Source organism: Schistocerca gregaria, chromosome 2, assembly GCF_023897955.1.
Source record: "Schistocerca gregaria isolate iqSchGreg1 chromosome 2, iqSchGreg1.2, whole genome shotgun sequence".
Lineage (NCBI taxonomy): Eukaryota > Metazoa > Arthropoda > Insecta > Orthoptera > Acrididae > Schistocerca > Schistocerca gregaria.
The window spans coordinates 148517655-148545174 of record NC_064921.1 but is presented as its reverse complement, the minus strand read 5'-3'; the positions used below and the strand labels follow the sequence as shown (position 1 = coordinate 148545174).

Genomic DNA, 27520 nt, shown 5'->3' with positions numbered 1-27520 from the left:
ATAGTACTAGAACCTTCCATATCCCTTACCAGACCTGTACAAAATCCATTAGATACATCTTACTAATGATCATGAATGAAATAATGCATTACAAGGAACTGAAAGGCATCATTAATTTTTTTTAAATCGTGTCTTAAACTTTCTGTTGAAATATGTATCGTCAAAAATGTAATTTTCTAAATACAGTAAAAATGATGGCACCTTATTTGTCTGTCTTTTTTTCCAGGAAAACAAAAGAAGCTTTTACCACTGAATGCCTTAAATATTAATGGAGTAATGTAATTGCAGCACAACTATTCTGTCAGCTCCTACATTCATATAACATGGTGAGTAAAGATGTGGAAGTAAAGTAACTTTGTTTCGAAAGAGTTGGGACCTTGTGTTAGATTATAAACAAATTGACAGGCAGTCTAGCTTTATCCATTGTTTATCCCGAGTTTTAACACCCTTACCTTCCATCTACGTATAAAGGAGGAAGGAAGGGAAGAATAATAAAGGAAAAAATTATTGAACTATTTGGATTTGCCAAAATTTGGACATACTCAGCATATTTGGTTATGAAACACGAAGCTTGATGTACCCAGAATTTTTTTCCTTGTGATTGGGTTCACCTGGAGCAAACAAAATAAGAACAATATCGTAGAAAAATACATACATGTGTATATATGTTAAAAATTAATGCCTTGTTGATGCAACCACTCACTTTTGTCATTGGCTATTCGTTTCCATTCTTTTTTTTCCCCAATAGTCTTCATTAACTTGACAGTTATCACTTTTCCTTTTCGTCCAGCTCATTCTTATCATGTCATCTCCATATGTCTGTAGCTTGAAGAAGATACCTTTTTCATTTACCCAAAGGCCAATTTTCACTTCCGTATATCAGTGTAGCTGATACAAATGTTTTTGCTGAGGACCTTGTTATCTACATTCATGTGTTTTCTGGTTAAAACGTCTATGATTATACTACCGAGATAGCAAAATTATTTCTGATCTCATTCAGTTTTTGTACACACACACACACACACACACACACACACACACACACACACACACACACACACACACACACACACACACACACACCTTTACCTTTATCCTGTCATATGTTGTGCATGTTTTTGTCTGACAAGAGAGAGCAACAGCACCTTAAGCGCCTAAAACAGTTTCCAAATTTTATCATATTTCAGTAGAACAAAGAGTGAGAATTCGTGATGTATTAGAAATCGAACCTAAAATCTTGCATTTGTGAGTAATGCTCTTGGCAACTAAGTACTTCAGGCAAGATACACTATTCGCCCTCACAGGCTCAAATCTGTCAGTACCTCTCTCCTAGATTGCTATCAGTAAAAGTAGATATAATACACAGAAACAAAAGTGTATTGAAATCTCCACAAAAATTCCATTCACATGTTTCATTGTCCACTAGGCGTTGCATTTTGTTTCATCAGGTCCACTTTAAAATTGATGTGAAGCTTATGAATTATAAAAACAATGATTTCTTACCAGAATTTGTGACTTGATTGTGCACTTCTTCAATGTTTTCATTCGTGGTTGCAGCCTTGGGACTTCCTTCATGTAGACCATCTTCACGAGTAATGCTGCCCATTTTAAATGAAGAGAGTCCTCATGAATCATCTCTTACTTTGAATGAAGCTCTGATAGTGATAAAACATCTGAAGCCGAGGAGTTACTGATCCAAAGATTTTTAATTTTTTGCCATTTGAGGGAAACTCACACAGTACGAGAATTCCATAACTGCTCCTTGTAGAAAACCGCAAACGAACTTTGTATCCTGCCTCTCCGGACAGACAGATTAATTCAGTATCAGTTTCAAGGTAGCCAGAACATTTAACAGATATTGACTAATAGCAAGTGTACCCAGAGCCATTTGTTGTGAAATCTCACAACCATATCGTCATTCAATGTGAAATTGATAGAGTTGCCCCTACTCCTAGAATAGTTCCTGCATACATTCCTGAAAATTGTGCAAACAATACAAAGAAGATGAGGTTGAAAGTGAAAGGAATGCACTCAGCAGGGCTAAACGGGGTGATTTTGTTAATCGGAACAAACTGGTGGAAACAATTCCTGAGATGATAATAGCAGACTTATGCCTGTAAATGCATTCCAAGTGAGGTACATGCATGTGAAGGCAGAGATAAAAGATCTTTGCAAAAATTGATGTAATATTTTTGGAAAAGAGATCAGCAGTCAATGGATTTGAAATGGGTTTATCATCTGTCCTGATTCCATTAGCCAATGGTAAAATAACTAATCAGCAACTACTCTACAAAATACAAACCATGCCAATATTAAATATCATTTGCTCCAGACTGTACCTTAATTTATCTTTTACTAGATTAATCCATCCAACTATCAGAAAATTTACATGTTATGTCACATAGTACTGATTTGGTAGTATTCACATTATCACAGTAATATAGCCCATAAGGCTACTACTGACAGATGGCATCTGGTACATTTGTCACATTTGAATAAAACATATACACCCATACTGAATTAATAACAGTTTATGTTTGTTTGGTGAGAATACTGTTCTTGGGTGTATTTAATTTGTGTTTTGTCAAGGTTAAAAGACATTGTAAAAAGTCATAAAATACAAGGATAATCCCAAAAATTAGTCTCCCTATTTTTTTATGAGTACAGAACTCATTTTGTGTGGCAGTTGGACATACTGTTATGAAGAGTGCTTCACGCATTATGTGTAAACATGTGCACGCCGCGCTAAGGTGCTCGGTCTTGGCTTGGCTGCCGTTGAGAATGGAGCTCCCGTTCGATGTTACCGCCGAGTGCGAATTGCTTGCAGTTATTTGGTTTTTGAACGCAAAGGGCACTGCGGCGATTGAAATCCATCGCCAATTCATGGAAATGTATGGTGAGTCATATGGTGAACTTTTGGCCGGAGGGTGATTCTGCGCTGACGATGAGGTTCATAACTTTCTGAACAGCATGGCGGCGAGCTGGTATGGCATGGGCAGACAAAAACTGCCACAGTGTCTACAAAAATGCATCGACAAAAATGGTGATTATGTCGAAAAATAGCTAAATGCTCAAGCTGTAAAACATTGTAGAAATAAAGAGGTCTATGTGCTTATTTAGTTCCTCCCAGACATTAAGGAAACGTTCCTTTTGAACCCTGTATAGGATGTTGAGACTTGACACCGTGTTCGTGAGTAGTGCTTTAAGGGTGACATAAGTGCCCCACACATGGTTTTGTTGTGACAGTGTGTGTGTGCTGCCTGAATATAGTTTCCAAGCCTATCCCTTTTTGCCCTACTACTTGTTACTGCAGTCATTGCATTTGCTTCTGTATGCCCCCGAAACCTGAAATTTATTCCTACTATCACACAATTTATAGTGGAACTTGGATTGTCATTGGTACAAAAACTTATTTTAAGATTTGCTTTATGAAAACACCTCTCAATTTTATTGGAAGTCTTTCCACTGTAAGTTGTTATTCTTAGCAGTGACATGACTTCCATTTTTTGTTTTTGTTGATTCTTCTTAATCTTATAGTATATTTTCATATGCACTTGCCCCTGTAATCATTCATCATGGCCACTTGTTTTAAAATACTCAGTTCATTTTCTACTTCTCGCTGGCTTGGCACCAGTCCGAATAACCTGTACACCACTGCATTAACACATTGACTGCCATGTGAGTTAAATACAACTCACAGGAAGTGTTCTCTTTGGGCCACGCGAAGTAAATACAATTCACTGACATTTTTCCATTTAAAGCTCCGTGGTGCAGTTGTAACTCACAGGAGCGTGCTATGACTCGGTGTTATAGTAGGTTATGGCCCCAGTAACAAATCATGTTCGTGGCCTACAGTTTTCAAGAGCTCAAGAGGAGTTACTGACATTTGAATTCGTGAGTTATATATAACTCACATAGCTCAGTTGTATTGGACTTTTCTTCTTTTTATTATTTATTTATTATTTAGTTTGACATATTACTTACACAGTAGATTGCAAATCACATACAGTTTTATTTAATTCTTCAACTCTAATTGCAACAACAATGAAACTGAAAAATTTGGGTCATTCTACTTTGTTTCTCTAACACCTGCATGAAAAAACACTACACAAAATTATGAGTAATAATTCTTACATTTCCATGCTGTTTGTTTGCATTTCTTGACACCTTGCTCTTGTCCAAATTCATTCTTCATTTTCTCGTAGCACACTACACCTACGTCTGGTTGCTCTCATGTTCACAGGTGCACAATCTGCAGGTAACACTGTGGCGTTGGTGAGAGATATCTCAGGCTCATTGCCATCATCTGTGTGGAGAATTCTATGATTGAGATCTTGTTGTTGATGTATTGGTAAATCACACAAGCATTTACCAGTGCTGGCCGTGTCAACAATTCAATTGCAAGCTTCCTGTACCATTTCACTCCCTGCCTAAGACAATGCGAGTATGACTTCATTTGGTCAGAAAGATCTATAAAAGACTTTGACTGATTATAGTCAATTATCATTGCTGTTTTTTTCTTTGTGCCCTTCCTGGTTTGAACTTCTGCTTCTTCTTCTCCATGAACAGTACTTAGCATCAGATCATCCCTTTTATCTTTCCATTTCAGTACTACTATACCTTGGTATTTTACTTTGCTTTGTGCTCCCCCTTTTTCAAGTTTTGAATGTACTACATCTTGAGGATTCAGTTTTCTGTTTGTTCTTAGAGTACCAACTAAATGTGATGATTGTTCAAGAAGCTTGTGTGCAAGATGAACACTTGTGTAAAAATTGTCTGTATAGAAGATGCTGCCCTCATTTAGTAATCCAATCATAAGGCTCATAACAACAGAAGTGGCAAGAGGAACACCAGGATTCACATTCTTCCCACAGCAAACTTTCACATTCCAGGTGTAGCCACCCTTTAAACAAAGTTTGAACAATTTAATTCTAAATTTATGGCCCTTATTCTTTATATACTGAATGAAATTCAGTTTTCTTTGAAATGGCACAAGTGTTTCGTCAATGCAAACTTCTTTCTCCGGCACAACTGCACTTTGAAATCTCTTCAGTAATTCATCAATAAGAGGTTGAATTTTGAATATGTGGTTTCCCAGTGGGCACTGGTTGTAATCAGCCACACACGTAAAAGCAGTTCAAAACAATTGCATGATATAACATTTTTTTCCATTGTTGTGATAGAACATATTTCTTGACCAATAATTTGGAATCCTTGGTTTTATATTTAGTGACATCCATAAAGAAAATCCTACAAATTGTTCAATTTCAATTTTGCGGACATCAGCACTTTTTCAGTCGTGAATTAACAGTTATGAATGAATGACTTTCTAAGACTTGTTTTGCGTACAAATTAGTTTGTTGAGTCACATATTCTAAAATTTTATCAGTTACAAAATATTTGGAGAAATTGCATGGTGTCTTGCTTTTGAGAGTTTGTGCAACAGAATCATTTACACCAGAACTGGAATGAATAAATTGAAAATTTTTCATATTTTTTCCCGTAACTGGCCACCAGACAATCTCATTAGAATTTGTTCTAAGTGTTTCATCTTCAGAACTTTTTGATATTACACTTACTTCAATTGAACCTGAATCAACTGCAGTAGTTATGGCACTAACACAGTTAGAGGTGGTTTGTTGCCTGGTTTTTACAGCTGTGAAATCTGGTTCTTTGACTGGATGTCGACATAAAACTCTTCTTCCTACCTTCACTGATGTGATTTCATCATCAGAACTTCCGGTTTCGCTTCCGGTCTCCTCTGGTAAACCAAATAAAGACACAGAATCTTCACCACATATGCCCACAATTTCCTCTAAAAGCAGCTGTACATGCCTTTGCTCATCTTCCTAACTTCTAAAAGACATTTTCTTCAACCACAATATCACTTTGTTACAGATAAAACAACAATGAATAATGACTGTAGCAACAATGCAGGAAAGCAATAATGGAACTGTAATAAATAATGCTGTAGAATGAAAAACTGACAGGAGTAGAAACCTAAAATTATTAGCTACATAGCAAATGACACACCTGGTACCTTCACTCTGGGGCCATGTGGATCATATGTAACACACACAGAAAAAAATTAAAAAGGTACTAAAATGCCATATTTTCACTTTATTTGCACTCAACAAGTTTACTTAGAGCAAACTAAAGCAGGATATCGAAGAAAAGTGAATGGCCCCAAGGGGTCGGTAAACCAGCTATACCATGGCAGTCAGTGTGTGAAAATATGCTCAAGTGTATCATGAAAGGTGCCATGGGCACTCATTAATAACAACATCTGTACATGTATGTTTCCCATATATGCTGAATTCATATTTTTCGTCATTATTCTTTAAGTGTCAAATCCAAGTAGTCCATTTGGTTATCATCCTCAAAGATGTAGAGAATTGAGTTTAATTTTCAGGTCCTGAGAACTCATTTTATGCACTACATTTTCACTGTCATTTTTGTCCCCTTTGTATAATAAAATTGAATCATGCACATATCTAATATAATGATTTTTCGTGTAATATCAGGATTTTTGCCACAAATTTGTTTTCTAAATAATTTGTTTTCCAGCTAAATTGTTACCTATTGTCAGCCCATCTTTGTGATGATAAATTTTATCAAGCAAGAATGTGGAAAAATTTCACTGTTTCAATAACTTCTCCAATTACTACTTTTCTTTATGTGAGGAGATTGTTTTTGATTATTTTGATCATTTCTTTGGGGGAATATTTTTATACACATTGGTGATGTACAGTGGAGTTAGTAACATATCTTCAGGCATTACTATATCTTTAATTTCCTCAGCGAATTCATGACTGTTCTTAATATTGGAAGAGTGATGATACTTATTTGATTCCTTCAAACTGTTATTTAAATCTTTGTATATTTTATGATTTAGGAACAAGTGTCATTCACAAGAAGATTGTAAAGATTTTTCTTCTTTATATAGCTTTATTTGTGGGTGTCATTCGGGGAGTTGTAGGTTCATTACTTTAAGTTAAAACTTTTCTTCCTTTGTAAAGAGAATTATGCTGTTACCTTTTTTCTTCCTTGTATCTATTTGATATTTGCTGGTTGGCTGTTTCTTGGCCTGTATTATTACATTTTTTTGTGTTAAAAAATGTTCTTGGTTTTCTCAATGTAATTCAGTGTGGGTGTATATGTGTCATTCAGATGTGAAAAATTTACCAGGCACCACCTGTGCACAGTAGCCTTATAGGCTATATTAATAAGGAAACCTCTACAATGCCCTTATTTCATGATGATACATTTTGTGTTTTGTTGTGTATTTTCTGAGTAGTTATTTTTTTTATTGTCTACAGATCTAAAAATGGTTTATATTGAACTGAAACCAGTCATTTAAAATATTAACACACTCAGGAAGGATAATAAATCTGTTTTAAAAGGTCTTTGACAGTGACCCAGTAGCCTGCCAGCATGGTGTAAGCCAGAAGACTGTGTGAAACATTCTCCACCACAACTGCCACTATCCGTGTCACTTGCAATGCTTGCAGGCCTTATTGCCTATGGACTTACCTCTGAAGCGACATTTTTCTTAGTCGTTCGTCACACAGGCCACCACGAAGTTGTGATTTCTGTCATCTTTTCTACATGCACATGAGGCTACCTGTACAAAGGACCTGTGGCTGCAGAGAACCCCTTGCGATATGGTGCCAGCAAACCATCAGTACCAGTTCAGCCTTAATAAGTAGACAGGGATTAATGGCGACCACATCATGAGTGCTGTCGTCCTTCTGTAATGCCCCATAGATGAAGCATATCTGCACTTCTTGTGGATGACTTGTCTCCCCTGCTGGAATAGATCCCTCTGGTAATACTAGGGGTAAATTGGCAACAACATGGTGGTGCTCCTGTTCACTGCCCTCTTAGTCCAGTGAAACTGTCAGAAAAAAGCCTGTACCTTGCAAAAGGTGGGGTAGAAGATTTTATTTTTTTAACTCGTTCATATTGTCGAAAAGGTTAGAAAAAGAAGTTTTGCCAACAAAATTTTCTGCAGTCAAAAAACTTCGAAAACTTCAGATTTTTTCAGTTTTTTTAAAAATATCTCCGTTTCATTTGCTCCTATCGCTTTGTCTATTTTCTTTTTGAAAGAGCACAAAATTTTCTACAAATTTGATTCTTACCATTGTTTTCTTCTCCCAGTATCTAAGGCGCTACACCATGTCAAAAAATATCTTTTTTTTTTTTTTTCAAATTTCGAGCAAAGTGGCAAATTACCTAATTTTTTAACACTGTTATTTCAGTTTCTATTTGTTTAATATAAACATATTACTCATCATGTTATTAATTGGAATTTACCATCTCACTCTGTTGCACGGCCAGGACAAACAGCATCATTCACGTCGGATTGCGTGAAGTTTATTTGTGTTACAATATGTAATACTATTGCATGCAGGTGCCGTACATTTTCAACGGTTGATTGATGTTAATGACCAGTTAAAAGTATGTAGGAATTGTTCTTTAGCGGACAAAAGCGTATTATTCTTTGGCCTTCGTTCCAGTGGAAAATGCGAAGTCCGTTGGAAAGAGTAAATTTTTTGGCATTGATGGAGGGTACCTTATCCACAAAGTGAACTTGTACTCGATATGTTTGCTTCAAGTCAGTAGCCCAAAGCTATGTTTCTTACTTGCAACGTCATTTTGGATCTCAATTTGCTATTGTATTTGATGGTATCCATGTGAGGGAGACAAATGTAGCACAAAGAGTACTGAGAGGATTTGTAGGTCCAAAAAACATTCTTCGGTTGACTTTGTGGTTGAATCAGAGATGGTGAACTAAGTCCCTCAGGGCACGTTCTTGTACAACGAACGAAACAAGATGCGTTTGATCACACTTCTTAAAAAGGAATTTCTGGAGTGTAGCATTGAATTTCTCCAGGCACAAGAAGATGCTGACGTTATGATTGTAACATCTGCCATTTCAAGAACCAAAGATTTTGGAAGTGTTGTCATTGTAGGAGATGATGTTGATCTGCTTGTGCTCATGACTGGTTTGGGGCAAGGCATTGAAAACTTATTTTTCTTAAAGCTAGGAAGAAGAAATGCAGAAGACAAGTGGTTTTCCACTGCAGCTTATAATTTGACAGTGAATAAATTCTGTTCACTTACGCCTTTAGCGGATGTGATACAACATCCGCTTTTTTTGGTCAAGGAAAAATTAAGTGCTGCAATATTGTTTTGCGAAAAATGAACACCTAACCTCAGCCCTTTGCACGTTCAATTAACCACATGCTACCCGTGTGGAAATGATAACAGCAGGAGAACAGGTCACTATCACATTGTATAGTGGAGGTGTCAGCAGTTCCCACACACTAGACCATTTGTGGCACCAGCTATTCGCCAAGTTTGCCACAAAAAGCAAACTGAATCTTGCACGGTTGCCACCTACACAAGATGCTGCACATCAGTTGTTGCGGACTTACCAACAAGTCCAAAGTTGGATGGGAAACTGGAAACCTCCTGAGAAATGGGGCTGGAATCACAGTGCCCACAGTCCAATACCCGATATAATGAGCCAAGATCCAGCACCTGAAGCACTTCTTCACATTGTTTCATGCTCATGCAAGCTGAACTGTGGCGGATCATGCTCCTGCAGAAAAGCGGGTTTGAAATGTTCTTCAATTTGTAAGAAATGTATTGGGGTCAACTGTGAAAACGTGCCAAAATTTTTATATGAAGACAGTGAAGAAGATGTTATGGACGATGTTGAGGAAACCGCTGACGAAATCAATGGAACTTGCTGAGGCTTACTCACTGTTTAAAGAAGAGGTCAAACTGGGATCAACTCTATGTACAGACCCTAAATCTGTAACTCAAGGTATTTATGGTGACACTGAGGAACCTGGCCGATCAAAACGTTGGAAGCGATGCTCATATCTGTCTAAAGTGCGATATTACAGGTATTGCACACCCAGAACTGTCAACATTTTTTATTGACTGACAGTGCATTTTAATTGTAAAAAAGCTACTTATTTTTAATGTCAACTGCACGGCTTTTATATACAAGAATAATTACCTACCTAATTAGGTTGCCTATTGCAGCTGATAATAGTTCAGTTTCCTGAGACAATTTATTTTGTGTGTGTGTGTGTGTGTGTGTGTGTGTGTGTGTGTGTGTGTGTGTGTGTGTGTGTCTTAATGATGTATTTTTATATTTATAGTTTTACAAATACCAGGGCAGAGGTGCCCCATAGTGAACTTGAGGTAGTGATGTAAGAATCACAATAGTTGGGTGCCCAGCAATCCTCATGTTGCACACAGAGAAGTTGAATACCTGAAAGTGAGGTGGTAAATTCCAACATATAACATGATGTATAATGTATTTATACTACACAAACAGAAACAGACAAAAGTGTTCAAAAGTAAGGTATCTTGCCACTATGCTCAAAATTTGAAAAATTGGTATTTTTTTAGGCGTTGTAGCGCCTTAGATAATGGAAGTAGTAAAGAATGGCAAGAATCAAATTTGTAGAGAATTTTGTGCTCTTTAAAAAATAAAATAGACGTTAAAGCGATAGGAGCAAATGAAACTGAGATATTTTGAAAAAACTGAAAAAAGGCCGAAATTTTCCAATTTTTTTGACTGCAGAAAGTTTTCCCAAGCTCGCTTTTCTAATCATTCCAACCATATGAACGAGTTGAAAAAATAAACTCTTCTACCCCACCTTTGCAAGGTATATCTGCAGTTTGACTGGACTATCATGTGTCTGGATCTAAAATACTATTACAGACAGTATTCTCATGTGTCTGGTGTGTTCTCTTGTGTACTTTAAATCTTTGAAACCTACACTGTTAATGACCTTTTGTCTGCACTTTCAGTGTGTTTCCCTTGGAATGCAAATTGTATTTTTCCTTTAACTGTCAAACCATTAATGATCATAAATTGTTAATAAGAGATATTGCCGCTCAATGACCGGGCTCTGTGCACAACAATTCCATATTTCTTAGTTCTTAGCTGTACTTGCAGAGCTCAATTTGAAAACGGAGAAATACCAGTGGTTATGCATGTAGATCATACTTGTTAATTCCACTTTTAAATCTGCAAAATGAATCAGAGCATCGATATAACAGGTCTCATATTAAAACTAGAAACACCATTGAGAGAAAATATGGCTTGTGGAAGAGAATGTTGCCTTATTATCTGTAGGAATAAGATGTAATCCACAGAAAGCAATGTCAATAATTGTGGGTTCGGCTGTCTTGCATAACATTGCCAGGAGTATGAGCAGTGAAGAACCACAAGAAGATCCAGAAATTTCTCGACTTTTGAATCCGTTACATGACGAGGGAGGCCCCAACATTGAAGATAAAGAACTTGTGCTGCCTGGACAGCAGATGTATTGTGTTGACACATTACCAAGAAGAGTAGTTCGCCGTGCTATTACTAATGAACATATCCGATAAGGTAACATAAATTCTGAAATTAGAATGAAAAATTACGATTATAGTTACGGGATTTTGCCAGATTTTTTTAAATTTTTTCAATTATTTCAGCATCTTAACTTATTTTTTCCGTTATGTAGGGAACATAAAAATACTTACTGAGCTGGTGTATGGTGAGAAATTTTAGGTTGTGGCATGTCAGAAATAGGATGTGCTACCTACAGACAGTTACCCAGCTGTTGCTTTTCTGGGAGATTTTTCTAGTGTGGGACTGTTGATAATTCATTATTAAAGATATATTTCTTGTATTATGTTGGTTGTGAAAGGAATGCAGCACTGTTATTTGTATATATGTTCAGTGACTGTGTAGTTACTTAAGTCTGAGAACAAATGACTCCATTACATTTACAGAGTCTGTGAGTAAAAGCGAGTGGGATAAAATATAATTGGATAGTTGTGTAGTATGTTCGCTATAGATCCTAAACATCACTTAAATTTTCTACTGTAACAACAAATATGTGAATGTCCAACAGTTTTACAATATTAAAACAGCATATTACGAGAAGCTTTCAGATTTTGAGATTATTTTACTGCACTTCTCCTTACTATTAATGCAGTCTTACCACCTAGACTAGCTGAAACTTGTGAATACGTAGTAAACACATGGGCACAAAATAAATAATCATTTGTGTAATAACAAAATGTCAGTTTGGGATAGTTTTTTTGTTAAATTGTTACCATATTCATCACTAAGCTTTGTTTACAATATGATTTGCTTCAGACATAAGTGTGTGCAGCTATGAAGTTGTAGCCCAGTTCTCTTAAGTGTTCTGGGGTTGTAGATTTATAAAAAAAAAAAAATGTAGATGTAAAGAGAAACAAACTGTGCAGAGAACTGAAATCTAGCAAGTCATGCCTGTAGCAGCACTTTTCACAATATTATTGTACAACTTTATGGTATCAGAAAAATGGATGACTTTTAAGACAAGTTTGCGTTCAGAAATTGCCTGCAATGACAAGTTCACATTGCTACAAAAGGCAATGGAACTTTGTGAGCAATTTCTAATACTTTGGGGATCAGTGAAAGAGCAATAATTAGTTAAGTAGTGTGCTACTTTGAAAGATATGAAAGTGGAATGGTAATGCTGTGGGTCATCTGTAAGAAGTGTCATACTTTAAGTTATTACTGAGGAAATATTCCTCCCTGCCTCTGTCACTGCTATTGATGTGTTTTTCACATATTTAATGCTCACCTTTGCAGAAGGGAATTGCCTGTCATAGTATAGTGCTGCTGGAAAATATCTCACTATAAATACGGTTGTGACTGAAGTTATGGGTTACCATCAGAAACATTAGTAGGTCCGGAGTATTGCTAGGAAAGTCACACATGCTATGCTGACTGTAACAGAAAACAGTGCCCCATCATAGCAAGGTGTTACTGAAAGATGCCGAACTACAAATTCTGTTGTGATGAAAGTTATGGACTGGCATTATAAACATGAACAGGTGTGCAGCATTGCTAGGAAAGTCACTCAATGCCATTCTCACTATTGCAGGAAAGAGTGCCCCATCATAGTAATGTGTTACTTAAAATCTTGTTACAAAATGTGTTGTGATAAAACCTGTGTGTTGCCATTATAAATATTAACAGGTGCATGGTATTGCTAGAAAAGCCACCAAATGCTATTATGACTATTGCGGAAAAGAGTGCCCCGTCATAGGAATGCATTACTGAAAATATCTTGCTGCAAAATCTGTTGTGATAAAAACTGTATGTTGCCATTATAAAAATTAACAGGTGCAGCATATTGCTAGAAAAGCCACACAAAGCTTTTCTCATGATTGCAGAAAAGAGTGCCCATATTACCAATGTATTACTCAATAATGCCTCTCTACAAATACTGTTGTGATAAACATTACGAGTTTCCACCATACACATTACACGGTGCAGAGTATTGATAGGAAAGCCACACATGCTATGCTCACTTTTGGAGAAAAGAGTGCCCATCACAAAAATGTATTTCTCAAAATGTCTCACTACAAATACTATTGTCATAAAAGTTACAGGTTTCCATTATAAACATTACCAGGTGCAGAGTATTGCTAGAAAAACGGCACATACAGAGGTATGGTTTGGAGCACTTTTCCTCATAATTTAATATGTTGGGATATTTCTGGTATAAATAATGAAAAAGATGATTACATTGGGTCTCATGTGTATAACTGTTACAGCATATATGTTCAGTTCAAAGTTAAGAGTACAAGGATGCTTTTATTACTATTATTTTGTTTCATTAACAGCCTACCTTGTTACGCCATTTAAGTAGAAATTGGCGCCTGACATTATGGCTACAAGCCTGCAACTGACATGTAGTTTACAGTTGCTGACTTATGTAAACAGCAGTGTTGCTAATTTGTTTTTATTTATGAAGTAATTCTAATGTTAAGTGATTGGATGAAACTTAGTTTAGTGTCAAATAAGCTGTAAGCTGATATTAGATGGATTACAATTTGAATAGTAGCAGTCATCACTAACAGGATAAACACAGAGAAACAGTTTGAACTGTGAGACAAATTTAATATGTTAGAATACAACACAGCAGAAAAAATTATGAACATTCACTGTCCCAGGAAGAAATTACTGGCATTTTTCTTCTTCCAGTATTTTAATTTTTCTCTTTGGGCCAGAATGTTTAAATTTTTAATTCTCAGCTCCTTCTTATGTTCTGCCTTCATCATGTGTAATTGGCCCCCCAGTACTTCCACTCTCTTCCTGCACAAATTTTCAATTACTGTACCCTAACCTGATGGCCCTGGTTTTGCAAGCATCCTGCAATGATCCCATGTATTTTTCGGTGTGCAAATGCTTTCTTTGGGTGGATCAGGAGACTGCAAAACAGACTGCAGCTGGGTGACATCCTCCAGAACATTCTTTGATGTTTCTTTAGTTTGCATTATGCCTGGTGTCTGGGAAATGCTAGGTTGTGTGCGCTCTGCTAATTCAACAACTGAAACAGGCGGTGTGATTTCACTGGACTCCGTGTTAACAACATCCGCAATCATACTAAACTGTACATGGGAATCATATGCATTTGTTAACGGTTTCATTAAGGAACCAACAATTTCGAGCAGTTTGACCAATCATGGATCTTTGTTTTTTGAGTTGGCTTTCTGCCACCTGTTTTATATACTTCCACTTTTTCTTCTGCAAGATCTTTTCGAAGTGTTCTTTTCATATTTTCATAACAGGTTTTCAGTCTGTCACAGGATATTTTTGTCACACCTGAAATTAAATAAATGTGGTAGTTCGTAGTACCATAAATTTTCTTTTATTATTTGTGTTCATAAGTCCATTTTACATTCGGAGGCTCTTAACTTACAACTGCAAAGAAAATCTAAGATCTATATATGGATGTTGTTTATATTTCAGTTCATTATAAAGAAAGTGGTATAGGCATATATGAAGAATATGGCACAGGGCTAACTGAAAAACATATGTTCACAATTTTCAACAAGAAAACTTCCGTTAGTCACATAATATTTAGTTACATTAGTTCAGCATTGGATTTTAAATTTAAAACAAACAGAACAATTCCAATTGTAAATGTACATAGCCTTATCACGTATTTCAGTGGTACACCAATAACACTTTCAAATTTAAAACTAAAAACCAGAGTGTGCTGTATCTTGTGCTTACAGTGAACCGAGAAAAGTTGTTAATGTATGAGTAAACTTAATAAGAGTAGAATCAAACTGCGCCTCCACATGGGACCTCATTGCCTGTTTTTCTTTTAAGCTGCAGCCATCAGTTTTCTTATTTTCAAGAACAGATGCATTTGCTCCCACCAGTTCAAGAAGTACATCTATCATGTATTTAGAGAAATTTGATGTTCTATTTTCATTCTCCATTATCCTCCAAAAATACAAGTAGATCAGTAATAAGTAGCGAGGTACGTATACACACTTCCGTTTGCCAATGGAAAACGCAGCAAAGAGAGAATGTGACAAAGAAGTAACTAACTAGCAATTATCTGTGCAATTTCATGTTTACTAACATCTTTGTGTCGCCAGAGCACGTTCCGTTGCTATGTACAGACTTTTCCGCTGTCAAATGCGTGATTGGCTGACGACAGTTTGCTGACCAGTGATTAACATTGGTGCACTGCAAAAACATTTTAAATATGATTTGCTTTTAATCATGATCGCGGAATCTTGGTTATCATGCTTTTTCACCGGGGTTGGTGGACTTTGGTATCAGAGATCATGTCCCGCAGTTCATTGTCATTTGGTGTAATTGCTCTGTTGAAAGGAAACAAAACTTGATGACAAAATTATTGAAAAATAAATGATAGTGGATGAGGATAAGACAGGTGATGTAACAAAGCACTGGTAGGACAAGAAACATGCAGCAGATGACAATTCTAAGTATCATTTAGATCCTTTGTGGAAACAACCATGATAAAACTGTTCCTCCTAGTATGCAGGATGTATGAGACAAGTGAAATATCCTGGACTCTTCGACAAATCAAAGCAATCCACTGAATAAGTCGTAGACTGTTGTGCAGGAACAGTTGAATTTAGTGAAACTAAAATTTTAAATTTTAGTTGTCTTCAGGTCCCCTATGATTTCAAGACATTCCTGTTTGACATAGAGTTCTTGTCTCACTTAGAAAATATCAAAAATTAGTTGTATGTGGTGACATTAATAGTAATTTTACAAATGCTTGTATGTTCGACATAGAGTTCTTCTCTCACTTCTTAGAGAATATCAAAAATTAGTTGTGTGTGGTGACATTAATAGTAATTTTACAAATGCTTGTACAAGGGAAAGAAAATTCGAAGATCTCATAAATTCTTGTCATCTGAACCAGACTGTATCCCAGCTAGAGTGCGGGGAAACAGTTGCATGACCATATACAACTCTCTTGTTGCTACTTCATTATTAGAGAGGCTTTCCATTAGTAAAAGGGTAAACGGCCTTTCAGGCCATGGGCAGAGCACGCACTCTCACACACACATCCATTTAGAAATGTTAATCCCATGGCTACATCGGCTTTATTAAACCTCATTATAGAACAATAGAGGCAGGAGGTTTATAGCACTAATAAGATTGACAATGCATATAATTGACATGTTTCTCATGCTCTTGAAAGCTGCTTTCCATTAAAATGCTTAAAAAATGGTTCTAGTATTAACAAGCAATCTGGGTGGGTGGAAAGATACCATGTAGAACAAAGTGGGAATTATATCAAAATGTTAGAAATGGTCACAACTGAGCTGCAGAAGTCCATTGGAAACAGAACTGTGAGGTGCTTAAAAAGTCATTAGGAACACAAAAAATGTGTGACACACAAATAGATTAGCTAATTCTCTGGTTAAAATTAAATAAATTAAGCCAGTGTGGTCACTTGTGAAGGAGGTGTCTTAACAACAGTACAAAGTTGAGGATAAAAAGTCAATATGTAAAAGGGAGGATCCTCAGGTGTTGCAGCTGAAATGCTGAAATTTCATGATGATATAGTTTGAACAAGCCTGAACTATGAAAGAAACATGACGCGCATGTTACTGTCATCAACTTGTGATATTGCAAGAGTCTGTGCAGTAGTTCCCATACAAGCTATGTGAATTTCACTCAGTTTATGCCCTTTGGCCCTCAAATAACGAACTATACTTCACTGCTCCACACAAGTTGATGCACCATGGTTGTTTCGTTGTTCAGGCTTCTACAATATATGCTGTTGTGGATTTTCAATATTCCAGTTGCAACACCAGGGGAGAAAAAAATTATTGTCCATTACTTTCTGAGCCTTCCTCGAGCATATTGACTTTTTATCTTCAACCTTGCGGTGTTGCCAAGCTGCCTCCTTTCAAAGTGCCAGTACTGGTTTAATTTTATCCAGAGAATTAGCTACTCTATTTGTTTACTATATGCGTTTTACCTTCCTAATGACATTTTAAGCATCTTACAGCACTGTTTCTAATGGCTTACTGCAGCTCAGTTGTGAACATTTTTGAAGTTTTGATATAATTCCCACTTTGTTTCACATGATGTCACGTTAGTCAGCTGCTCTTTCCAATAAAGCATTTAAAAAGGATACTAGTTTTAACAAACAACATATGTGACTTACTAAAGGATAAAGTCCTGCCCTTCTGCTGCATAACACATTAAGTGACCCAAGCTTGTCATCATACACTGGCCCTTTTGGTTGTCTGTCAGGTTCTTAGGCACCCAGCGAGCTCCAGGCATCCAGTAACAGCTGCAACCCCCTCCCCTCCCACCACCTCTGAACGTTAGAGCCATTGAGGCAGCAGTTTTGTACAGCCAGCATATGCAGCTGCGAATCTTATCGCAACAGTTAAACAATTCCAATGGGTGCAATGTATGATATTTTTCATGACACATTGAGATTTCATAAAATTAGTGCTCGCTGGAGGCCTAAGAACCTGACAGGCAACCACAAGGGCCAGCAAATGATGACAAGCCTGGATCATTTAATGTGTTACGCCACAGAAGGGCCTGACTTTCTGAAAAGAATCACCACTGGTGATGAGTCACAGATGTACCACTACACACCCAAAAATGGTTCAAATGGCTCTGAGCACTATGGGACTTAACTGCTGTGGTCATCGGTCCCCTAATTTCTGTGGTCATCAGTCCCCCTAGAACTTAGAACTACTTAAACCTAACTAACCTAAGGACATCACACATCCATGCCCGAGGCAGGATTCGAACCTGCGACCGTAGCGATCGCGTGGTTCCAGACTGTAGTGCCTAGAACCGCTTGGCCACTCCAGCCAGCCACGTCCAAAACCAAGCATTTCTCAATGGTGTAGAAACAGGCTGGTTCCCCAGTACAAAAAAATTCAGAGTTAATCAGACTCATAGAAAAGTGCTCATAACAGTATTTTGTGATATGCATGGTGCGTTATTGGTGAACTTTGCTGAAGGTGGGACCACTGTGAAAGGTGTAGCCAACATTAAAACTTTAAGTTGTGCCTTGCCCTTCATGACAAAGGCCACAACATTAATATCTGATAGTGTCAGACTTACTCATGACAATGTTCACACCCTTGTCGTTGCTCGTGTTCATGAGAAAATCACCAGATTTGGGTGGGAGGTGCTCCAGCATCCACCATACAATCTAGTCCTTGCACCACTGGACTTCGTCTGTTCGATCCCATGGCTGGCCAATGGTTTGTTACTGATTTGGAAGTGAAATCAGTAGTCTGCAGATGGCTATGGCTATACTTGAACCAAACGGATTTCTATGAACAGGGCATATTGAAACTGGTACCATGATGGGAAAAATTTGTTGAGAACCTTGGTGACTATATAGGCAAGTAGATGTAAATCCCCACATCCAATGTTTGGCACAATTTGTCAGCGACATATAACCATAACTTTTCTGGAGGTTAAGTATAATTTAAATATGGACTGAGTGACTTTCAAAACCGTTTGATGACAAGAATAGTGTGTATCCCATTGATGATTTAAGTGTTGTGCTTATTTATATTTATTCAATTAACATTGGGAGTATTGGCAGTAGGCAAGTTGTTTTGTGAAAATTAGCCTTTTTTTATTTGTGCAGGTACCATAGGTGTCCTCAATCTACCAGGCAGATCTCTACTTATTGTATTTAATTTGAGGTGGATTACAAAATTTGAAGTAATTTAGTATTAATACTTTCACTATTAGTTTAAGTTTTCCTTGTACATGTAAACATATTTTGGTAGGTAATTTACTTATTTATTTCCAGTATAATGTTGAGTTATACACATAAATATTTTGGATGGAAGCAATCAGAAAAACAAACACAGTAAAAAATTTGTGAAAGAGCAAGAGATAATTAAAAATCTAATAGGTAGCTACTTTTTGCCAAAAGTTAGATTAGTGTTAAATATATGTATGTACCCCTTCAGCATCAGCAGAAGTGGAAACTTGTGAGCAAACACTGAAACTAACGGCTTCTGATGTAGGCATTTTACTGCTTGATGAAGAGAAGGCAACCAAACAAAAATCTCTGTCTGCTCCCAATTACTGTGTTCTGGTGACTGGAATACAAATGATTCTGGGCAATGGCCATATCCATTTAATAACAGTGGTAGAGAGAGAATTCTTAGAAAAGAAGGCTCAAATATTAACTTTCAAAGAATTCAACCGTTTGTAGAGAAACAAAATAGAAAATTTATCAAGCACCGTGTAGTAATACGGTTCACAATTTCCTTCACACTTCACATAGCATAGACCGGGATCTGTCTCCTAGGCATGCCCGATGTGCACGGTCCGTGCTGCCTGAGTAGTTGTTGTTGTTGTTGTTCTGCCGGCATAGGTCGCGACGGAATTCTGGCATGCCCTCTGGTGGACGGGACTCTACTTGCGGCAACTACCATCCGTGACGCACCATGTCGATGTGCGCCTCCCACGATCTTCTGGTAGCTACTGCATTTCTCCTCCTCCGGGGGGGTGAAGCCACTGTGATATACTGCATCGAAAGGTGGAGCGTTGTGCCGGAGCGATGACCTCCACGTCCATCGGAAGGCTGGTGTCGAGGGGATCTGCCAACCCTCGAGCCGGAACCTTCGAATACGGCTGGAAGTGACCCACACGAGGAGGCCCCCGTCGTCCCACCACTGGAGCCCGACACAAAACGGGAGACAAGCCTTCGAACTCCGAATCCTGGTCCATCTCGGGAGGGGCAAGACCCAGTGGCGGGACGACCACAGGTGAACCAGCCTCCTGAGAAACCGGGCCTGCAAGGGGGGCCGGCTCTCGTTGGGGCATCTCTAATGATGGTGATGCCGGTGCTGGAGCTACTGGAGGCTGCCGAGGCTGAGAACCATCGCAGTGCGGCGGAGTCACTGGGGGGAGGGACGGTAGCGTCCCCTGAGAAACCAACACAGGTGCCGGCAGTGGGGAAGCCGGTGCCCTAGGGGTCGGAGGGTGGATGCCCGAATGTGGACGTGGCTGATTTTGGTGACAACGTACCTCCCAGTCCCCCGCCTGCAAGGTATAGAGCCGGCGGCCATTTAGGCGCAGGACCACCGCTGGTATCCAACGTGGATTGCGACCAAACCCACGTGCCCATACCAACATACCCGGTGGAAAGCCGGGTACTCCGGTTTGCGAAGACTGGCGAGGACCAGGGTGGAGGAGATGCAGCAGAGTCCTAGGTTGGCGCCCGTGGAGGAGCTCTGTGGGGCTGCGTTCTCCCATTGGTGTGGTCCGGTATGCTGTCAGGAAAAACGCCAACGCTTCCGCAGGTAATTCGTGCAAATACTTTTTCATGTGCGTCTTAAATGTGCACACCATGCACTCGGCTTCCCCATTCTATTGTGGATGAAAGGGGGGCAGCAAACTTGCCGAATACCGAAGCGCCTACAAAAATCCTGGAAGGTCTGCGAAATAAACTGAAATCCATTGTCCAAGACCAGGGTGACTGGCAGACCTTCCACAGAAAAGATTTTTGCTAGTGCCTGGATTGCAACTTCTGAAGTGGTTGAGGAGCAGCGAACCACATATGGGAATTGGGAATAAGCATAAATGACAATGAGCCAAAAGCCATTGAGAAACGGTCCCGCAAAATTGATGTGAACACATTCCCATTCCTGGGTTGCAGGCGGCCATGAAGAGAACGCTGACCTGGGAGATGCCTGTTGGCTCTCACACTGGGAACAGGTGGCCACCAAGTGCTCAATTTCTCCGTCGATACTGGGCCAGTACACATCTGTGAGCCAAGGTTTTAGTACGGGAAATATCCCAGTGCCCCTCATGTAATAACGTGAGGACTTCCCTTCGCAAACTTGCAGGAACAACCACGCGAGGAACTGTATCATCAGTAGCCAGAAGGAGAACTCCTTCCAAGATGGAGAGGCGGTCTCATAGAACAAAATAATTACGAAGAGGGTCCGAGACCCAGCCTGGAGGTCGGGACGACCACCCCTGCTGAATGAGGCGAACTACTTGCCGGAGAACCGGGTCAGCTGCCATTTCCTTGGCGACTCTAGAACTAATAATCAGGAAGCCATCAACCGCTTGGCGGGATGCCACATCCAAATGAAAACACACAATCTCCTCTCGATCGAACTTAGCATCCGGGCCCACCAGAAGACTGGAGAGAGTGTCTGCATTAGCATGCTGTCCGTTAGGGCAAAAATGAATGTCATAATGGTACTTCGAGAGAAACAAGGCCCAGTGCTGTAGACTGTGGGCCGCCCTATCTGGAATCTGAGAGGCGGGGCCAAATAACGATATTAATGGCTTATGGTCAGTGATTAACTGAAACTTCGTGCCATACAAGAAAGGGTGAAACTTGGTAACAGCGTAGACAATGGGCAAAGCCTCTTTTTCCACCTGTGGGTAATGGCCTGCTCAGGACTAAGAGTTTTACACACAAACACCAGTGGCTGCTCGGAACCATCCGCGTTGCGATGGGCCAGGACCACCCCCACCCCATACTGCGAAGCATCTGTAGCCAGGACCAATGGCTTATGGGGGTCAAAACTAGCCAAACAAGGCGCTGAGATGAGGTGAATGCTCACTCACATGCAGGCGACCAATCAAAAGGAACACCCTTGCGCAGAAGGCAGTACAGGTGGCATGCTATGGTGGAAGCCCTGGGAATGAACCGGTAGTAATAGGCAATCTTGCCTAAAAAAGCCTTTAACTCCTTCTGCGAAGTGGGCCACGAGAGGTCGACGATACCTCGGACCAAACTTCCTAGCTGCTGGACGCTGTGCCGAGAGATGGTGTAGCCCACATACTCAATGGACGGTTGGAAGAAGTTTGACTTATGCAGGTTGCAACGCAAGCCCACCAACCTGAATTTGAGAAAGAGGGTGCGAAGGTTGTGCAAGTGTTCCTTCGTGCTGCAGCCTGTGACAATTGTCGTCCAGGTAATTAATACAGTGAGAGATTGTCGACGTGACATGCTCAAGATAACACTGGAATATCGCTGGGGCACTGGATATTCCGAAGGCCAACCGCTGGTATTGGTAAAGGCCAAACGGGGTGTTGACGACCGTCAGCCATTTGGAGTCCTCATCAAGTGGTATCTGATGATAAGCCTCCAAAAGATCGATTTTTGAAAAATATTGGCCTCCCACTGCGGCAGAGAACAATTCATCAGCACGAGGCAAAGGCAATTATGAATTAATGGTGGCCTTGAAATCGCCACAAAGACGTAATTTTCCCGAGGGTTTCCTGACAATAACGAGGAGCGAAGCCCTCTCACTAGAAGAAATGGTAAGAACGACCCCTAGGGCTGTCAGTCGGTCTAGCTCTTCTTTTACCTGAGGGCGGAGAGCCAAGGGGATCTGCCTCGCAGGTAGAAAATGCGAGCCGACGCCTTCAACGTTAAGTAAGCTGCAAAGTCTGAAACACACCCCAGGCCCTCCTCAAAGATATCCGGAAAGTCAGAGATCAAAGATTCCAATGATTGATAGGTAATGTCTTCGGAGTTCAACTGTATGGTGTCAGCGATAGAAAAACCGAAAGCTTGAAAGGCATCCAAGCCAAAAAGGTTAACGGAGCTCGCATCACTGACAACAATAAATGTAATAGGCCGAGTGACTGATTTGGAAGTCACGTCGGTAGTGAATTGACCCAGTAGGGGAATGAACTGTTTACCATAACCGTGTAGACGCCAGTCGGAGTAAGTTTGTGCATTCAACAAAGAAACTGCCGCACCCGTACCTACTTGAAGTTTAATCAGCGCGACCGAACCGACAACTCGATAAAGAATTTGTGTGCCGATGCGTCGGGAGCCTGGCCCAATGAAACCTCCTGAATGTCAACATCCATGTCCTCTGTACCTGCTTCCTTCGATTCTTTTGAGACTGAGCAGCAAACTTTAGCAATGTGTTGCTTTTTATTACATTTGCAACAAACGGCCCAATGCTGAGGGCACTCGGACCGATCATGATGTATATAGCACGACGCACAGGACGGTAACAGGGGCCGGTGGCCGAAACTATATTTACGTGCAGTGCGGGAGCGGCCGTAACGGTCGGATTGTACCGCTCGCACATCATGCACCCTGGACGCAGTGGACGCGGCCGCGCCGCCCTGAACCGTCGTAACGTCGCACCACGCTTCCAACTATTGACCTGCGGCCCACGCCCAGTAAGACTGATGGGGCTGATTCGTGCATTGATAGAACTCAACCCTAGCCACCACAACATGCGTGCGGCGGTGATAATATGAAGACAGCAATAAACACAATGCGTCAAAAGACAAGGACGAGAGTTCCTGCAACGGCGCTAGCTGCCGCAAAACTTGATACAGCGAGGGAGATATCCATGACAAAAGAGCACGACATACCTCTGCATCGGCAACATGAAACGCCTGGAAATGCTGCTGGAGGCGATGTTCCACTGGCAGAGGTCGCGGCCAAATTCTCGCGTGCCCTCTGGTGGACGGGACTCCACTTGCGGCAACTACCATCCGTGACGCGCCGTGCCGATGTGCGCCTCCCACGATCTTTCTGGTGGCTACTGCACACCACTTGTATTCCAAATGTTCTAAAAGTAAATTTCAAGTAAAAAGAGATTGGTTAATGCAGACGATGGCCAGAAAATACTCCTCTGTTGGCCATACTTATTATTTCAGAATGATCCCTAAAAGCCTGCTGTAGTTAAATCGACATCAGTATCCTGCAATCCACCATATGGCAAGTGGCAGATGTGCCCCGGTACCACAACTAATCATTTTCTTTCCTGTTCGACTCACAGATAGAACAAGGGAAAAAGGCTGTGTATTTGCTTCTGTATGAGCTCTAATTTTCACATCTTCATGGTTGTACCCAGTATGTATGTTGGTGGGAGTAGAATTGTTCTACAGTCTGTTTCAAGTGCCGGTTCTCTAAATGTACTCAGTAGCGCTCCTCGGAAAGAATATAACCTTCCCTTTAGGGATTCCCATTTGAGTTCCCGAAGCATCGCCATAACACTTCCATGTTGTGCGAACTTACCATTAACAAATCTAGCAGCCTGCCTCTGAATTGCTTCAATGTCTTTCTTTAATCTGTCCTGGTATGGATCCCAAACACTCGAGTAGTACCCAAGAATAGTTTAAACTAGTGTCCTATATGCAACCTCCTTTACAGGTGAACCACTTTTTTCTAGAATTCTCCCAATAAACCAAAGTTGACCATTTGCCTTTACTGCCACAATCCTTACATGCTCATTACATTTCCTATCGCGTTGCAGTGTTATGCCCAGATATTTAAATGATATGACTGTGTCAAGCAGGGCACTACTAATGCTATGTCCATACATTATGCATTTGTTTTTCCTACTCATCTGCATTAACTTAGATTTTTCTGCATTTAGAGCTACCTGCCATTCATCACACCAATTAGAAATTTTGTCTAAGTCATCTGGCATCCTTCTACAGTCACTCAATGTCGACACTTTACCGTACACTACAGCATCATCAGCAAACAACTGCAAGTTGCTACCCATCCTGTCCACCAAATCGTATATATATGTGTATATATATATGAGAGAAAGAATAATAGCAGTTCTATCACACTTTGCTGGTGCACTACTGATGAACACTCACCATCAAGGATAACATACTGGGTTCTATTACTTAAGAAATCTTTGAGCCACTCACATATTGTGAACCTATTCAATGTGTTCATATCTTCTGTAACAGCCAGCAGTGGGGCACCAAGTCAAATGCTTTCTGGAAATCTAGAAATATGGAATCTGGCTGTTGCTTTTCATCCATAGTTTCCTGTATTTTATGTGAGAAAAGGGCAAGCTGAGTTTCACGTGAGCAATGATTTCCAAAACCAAGCTGATTTGTGGGCATAAGCTTCTTGGTCTCGAGGAAATTTATTGTATTCAGATTGAGGATATGTTCAACGATTCTGCAGCAAACTGACATTAGGAATATTGATGTGTAATTTTGCCGGTCCATTCTTTTGCCATTTTTATACACAGGAGTCACCTGTGCCTTTCTCCAGTCCCTAGGGGCTTTGCGCTGGACGAGAGATTTGTGACAGATGCGTGCCATGTAAGCAGCCAGTGCCGTAGAGTACTCTTTGAAAAACCGAATTGGTATTCCATCTGGACCTGGTGACTTACTGGTTTTTAACTCTGGTTGTGTATCTGTCCCAGGGATGCTTATTAGTATGTCATCCATATGGGAGTCCGTTAGATGATCAAACGATGGTATGTTTGTAAGATTCTCCTGTGTGAATGATTTCTTGAACATGAAATTTAAAACTTCGGCTTTTGTTTTGCTACCTTCAACTGCCATATGAGACTGTTGAACAAGTGACTGGATGGAAACCTTAGACAAACTTAGTGATTTTACATAGGACCAGAATTTTCTCGAGTTCTTGGCCACATCTAAGTTATCTAAACTAGATGAAGACAACTTGAAAAGAGCCATAATCCATTCTTCCTGATCAAGAGACTAGTTTGTTGCATGAAAATAATTATTTAGCATGATACATTGCGAACAGAGCCTAATAGGTAGCTGTGTGCATTTCACATTCTCGAAACTATTGCTGAAAGAAAGAGACTTTGTGTGAGCTGTTAAAAAGAATTATAGGTGATATTATCTGTTTAGCCTGGCGCAATTTGCCTTTTAGGTGAAGAATCCACCAGTTATGACAGCCAGATACTGGCAACTTCTTGAGGTTAATTGACATACTGGCTAAATACGACTCATTTTGAGAGAATTTACAATTTATCTTAAAAGTTGCCAACAGAAACAAAAAAAAAAAAAGGACACTGAATACTTTTTCTTGGTGAACACAGAATGAGCTTTTATTACCTTATGTGGATAATATGCTTATTTGCAATGCTACGCCAGATGTGACTGAAGCCAAACAGCTTTTAAAGCGTATGGGTTTCATTGAAAGATGAAAGTAAATGGGAAATTAATGAGAGTTTTCCGGATTAGTTTGATTTGCGGTAAAAGACAGGTGATGCAATTAGTAATATCGTAGATGTATTTAACGAGCATGAGCTTTATTTACAGCACTGTTGTGGTCAGTGCCTTGATAATGGATCAGATACAGCTGGTCAAAGAAAAGGTGGTGCAAGCAAACATTGGAGCATTTATCTGCTGGCAACATTTTCCCTTTGTGCAGCTCGTACTCTTAACTTAATAGGTACGTTCTTCAGCTGTCTGAATTAGCTGTACAATTTCTTCTATGCAATCCCACAGAGCTGGGAAGGGTTATTAAAATACACTGGCAGTCAATCTGTCAGTAGCCTGCCCGAAACAAGATGTAGCAGAAGAATTGAGTCAGTGAGGCCTGTAGCAGGAAAAATAACAGAAGTAATAGAAGCTTTAAAACATTGATCCTTTTGGATGTTTTGAGTGATATTTTGGACCATATGGATGTAGGAATTTTGAGTCTCTAGTCAACAGATATTTCCCCTAGTGTGGAAATGAAAAATACTGGTGATCTTGTGGTTCCATAGCTAAGGACGTAAGGGTTCCTTGGCCTGAATTCTTAAGCAGAGCTTTAAAAAAAGCTACTGAAACTGGGATTGAGGCAGTTTTTCCAAAACAGAGATGATGAAAAACGGAGGTTTTCTTTGATGATTCTAACATCTGACACACTCCCAGATGAAAATGAACAACATCAAAAAGAGGTTTTTGATGTAATCATAGCAAGATTGTTTCTCAAAAGATTCTCGGTATGAAGACATGAGGAATATTTTTTCAACTTTTGAAACCATTCTCAGAATAAATACAAATTGGGATGGTAGTGATACAGTTAAGAAATTAATTAGAACTTTTCCTGATGGCGTGAGGGACACTCTTAACAAAGAAATACTGATGTTTAAAATTTGGATGGTAGTGATACAATTAAGAAATTAATTAGAACTTATTATTATGGATGTGAGTGATAATCTTACCGAAAAAATACTAATGTTCAAGTCAGTCAGTGCAGTTAAGTTTCTGCCTTTGACAAAGACACCAGAAAACAAAAGCTTCTGTTTCTTTTTCCACATGAAATTAATAAGTTGAAGCAACAATCTGTGTTTCCTGAACTTTATATTACACTCAGAATTTCCATCACCCTAACCAATGACTTTTGCATCAGGTGAAAGAGAATGTAATAAATTAGAATTAATGAAAAATCATTTAAGA

At 39.5% G+C, this 27520-nt stretch overlaps 1 protein-coding gene across 3 annotated transcripts in view; it reads left to right on the top strand.

Moving 5' to 3' along the window:
- LOC126336569 (uncharacterized) overlaps positions 1-27520 on the top strand; it is an 84232-nt gene that overhangs the window by 18437 nt on the left and 38275 nt on the right. For all 3 annotated transcript variants that reach the window (XM_050000421.1, XM_050000420.1, XM_050000419.1), the window contains exon 2: positions 227-326. In XM_050000421.1, the coding sequence (XP_049856378.1) occupies positions 324-326 (3 nt within the window). In that variant the 5' untranslated portion in view covers positions 227-323. The remainder of the gene's footprint in view (positions 1-226; positions 327-27520) is intronic.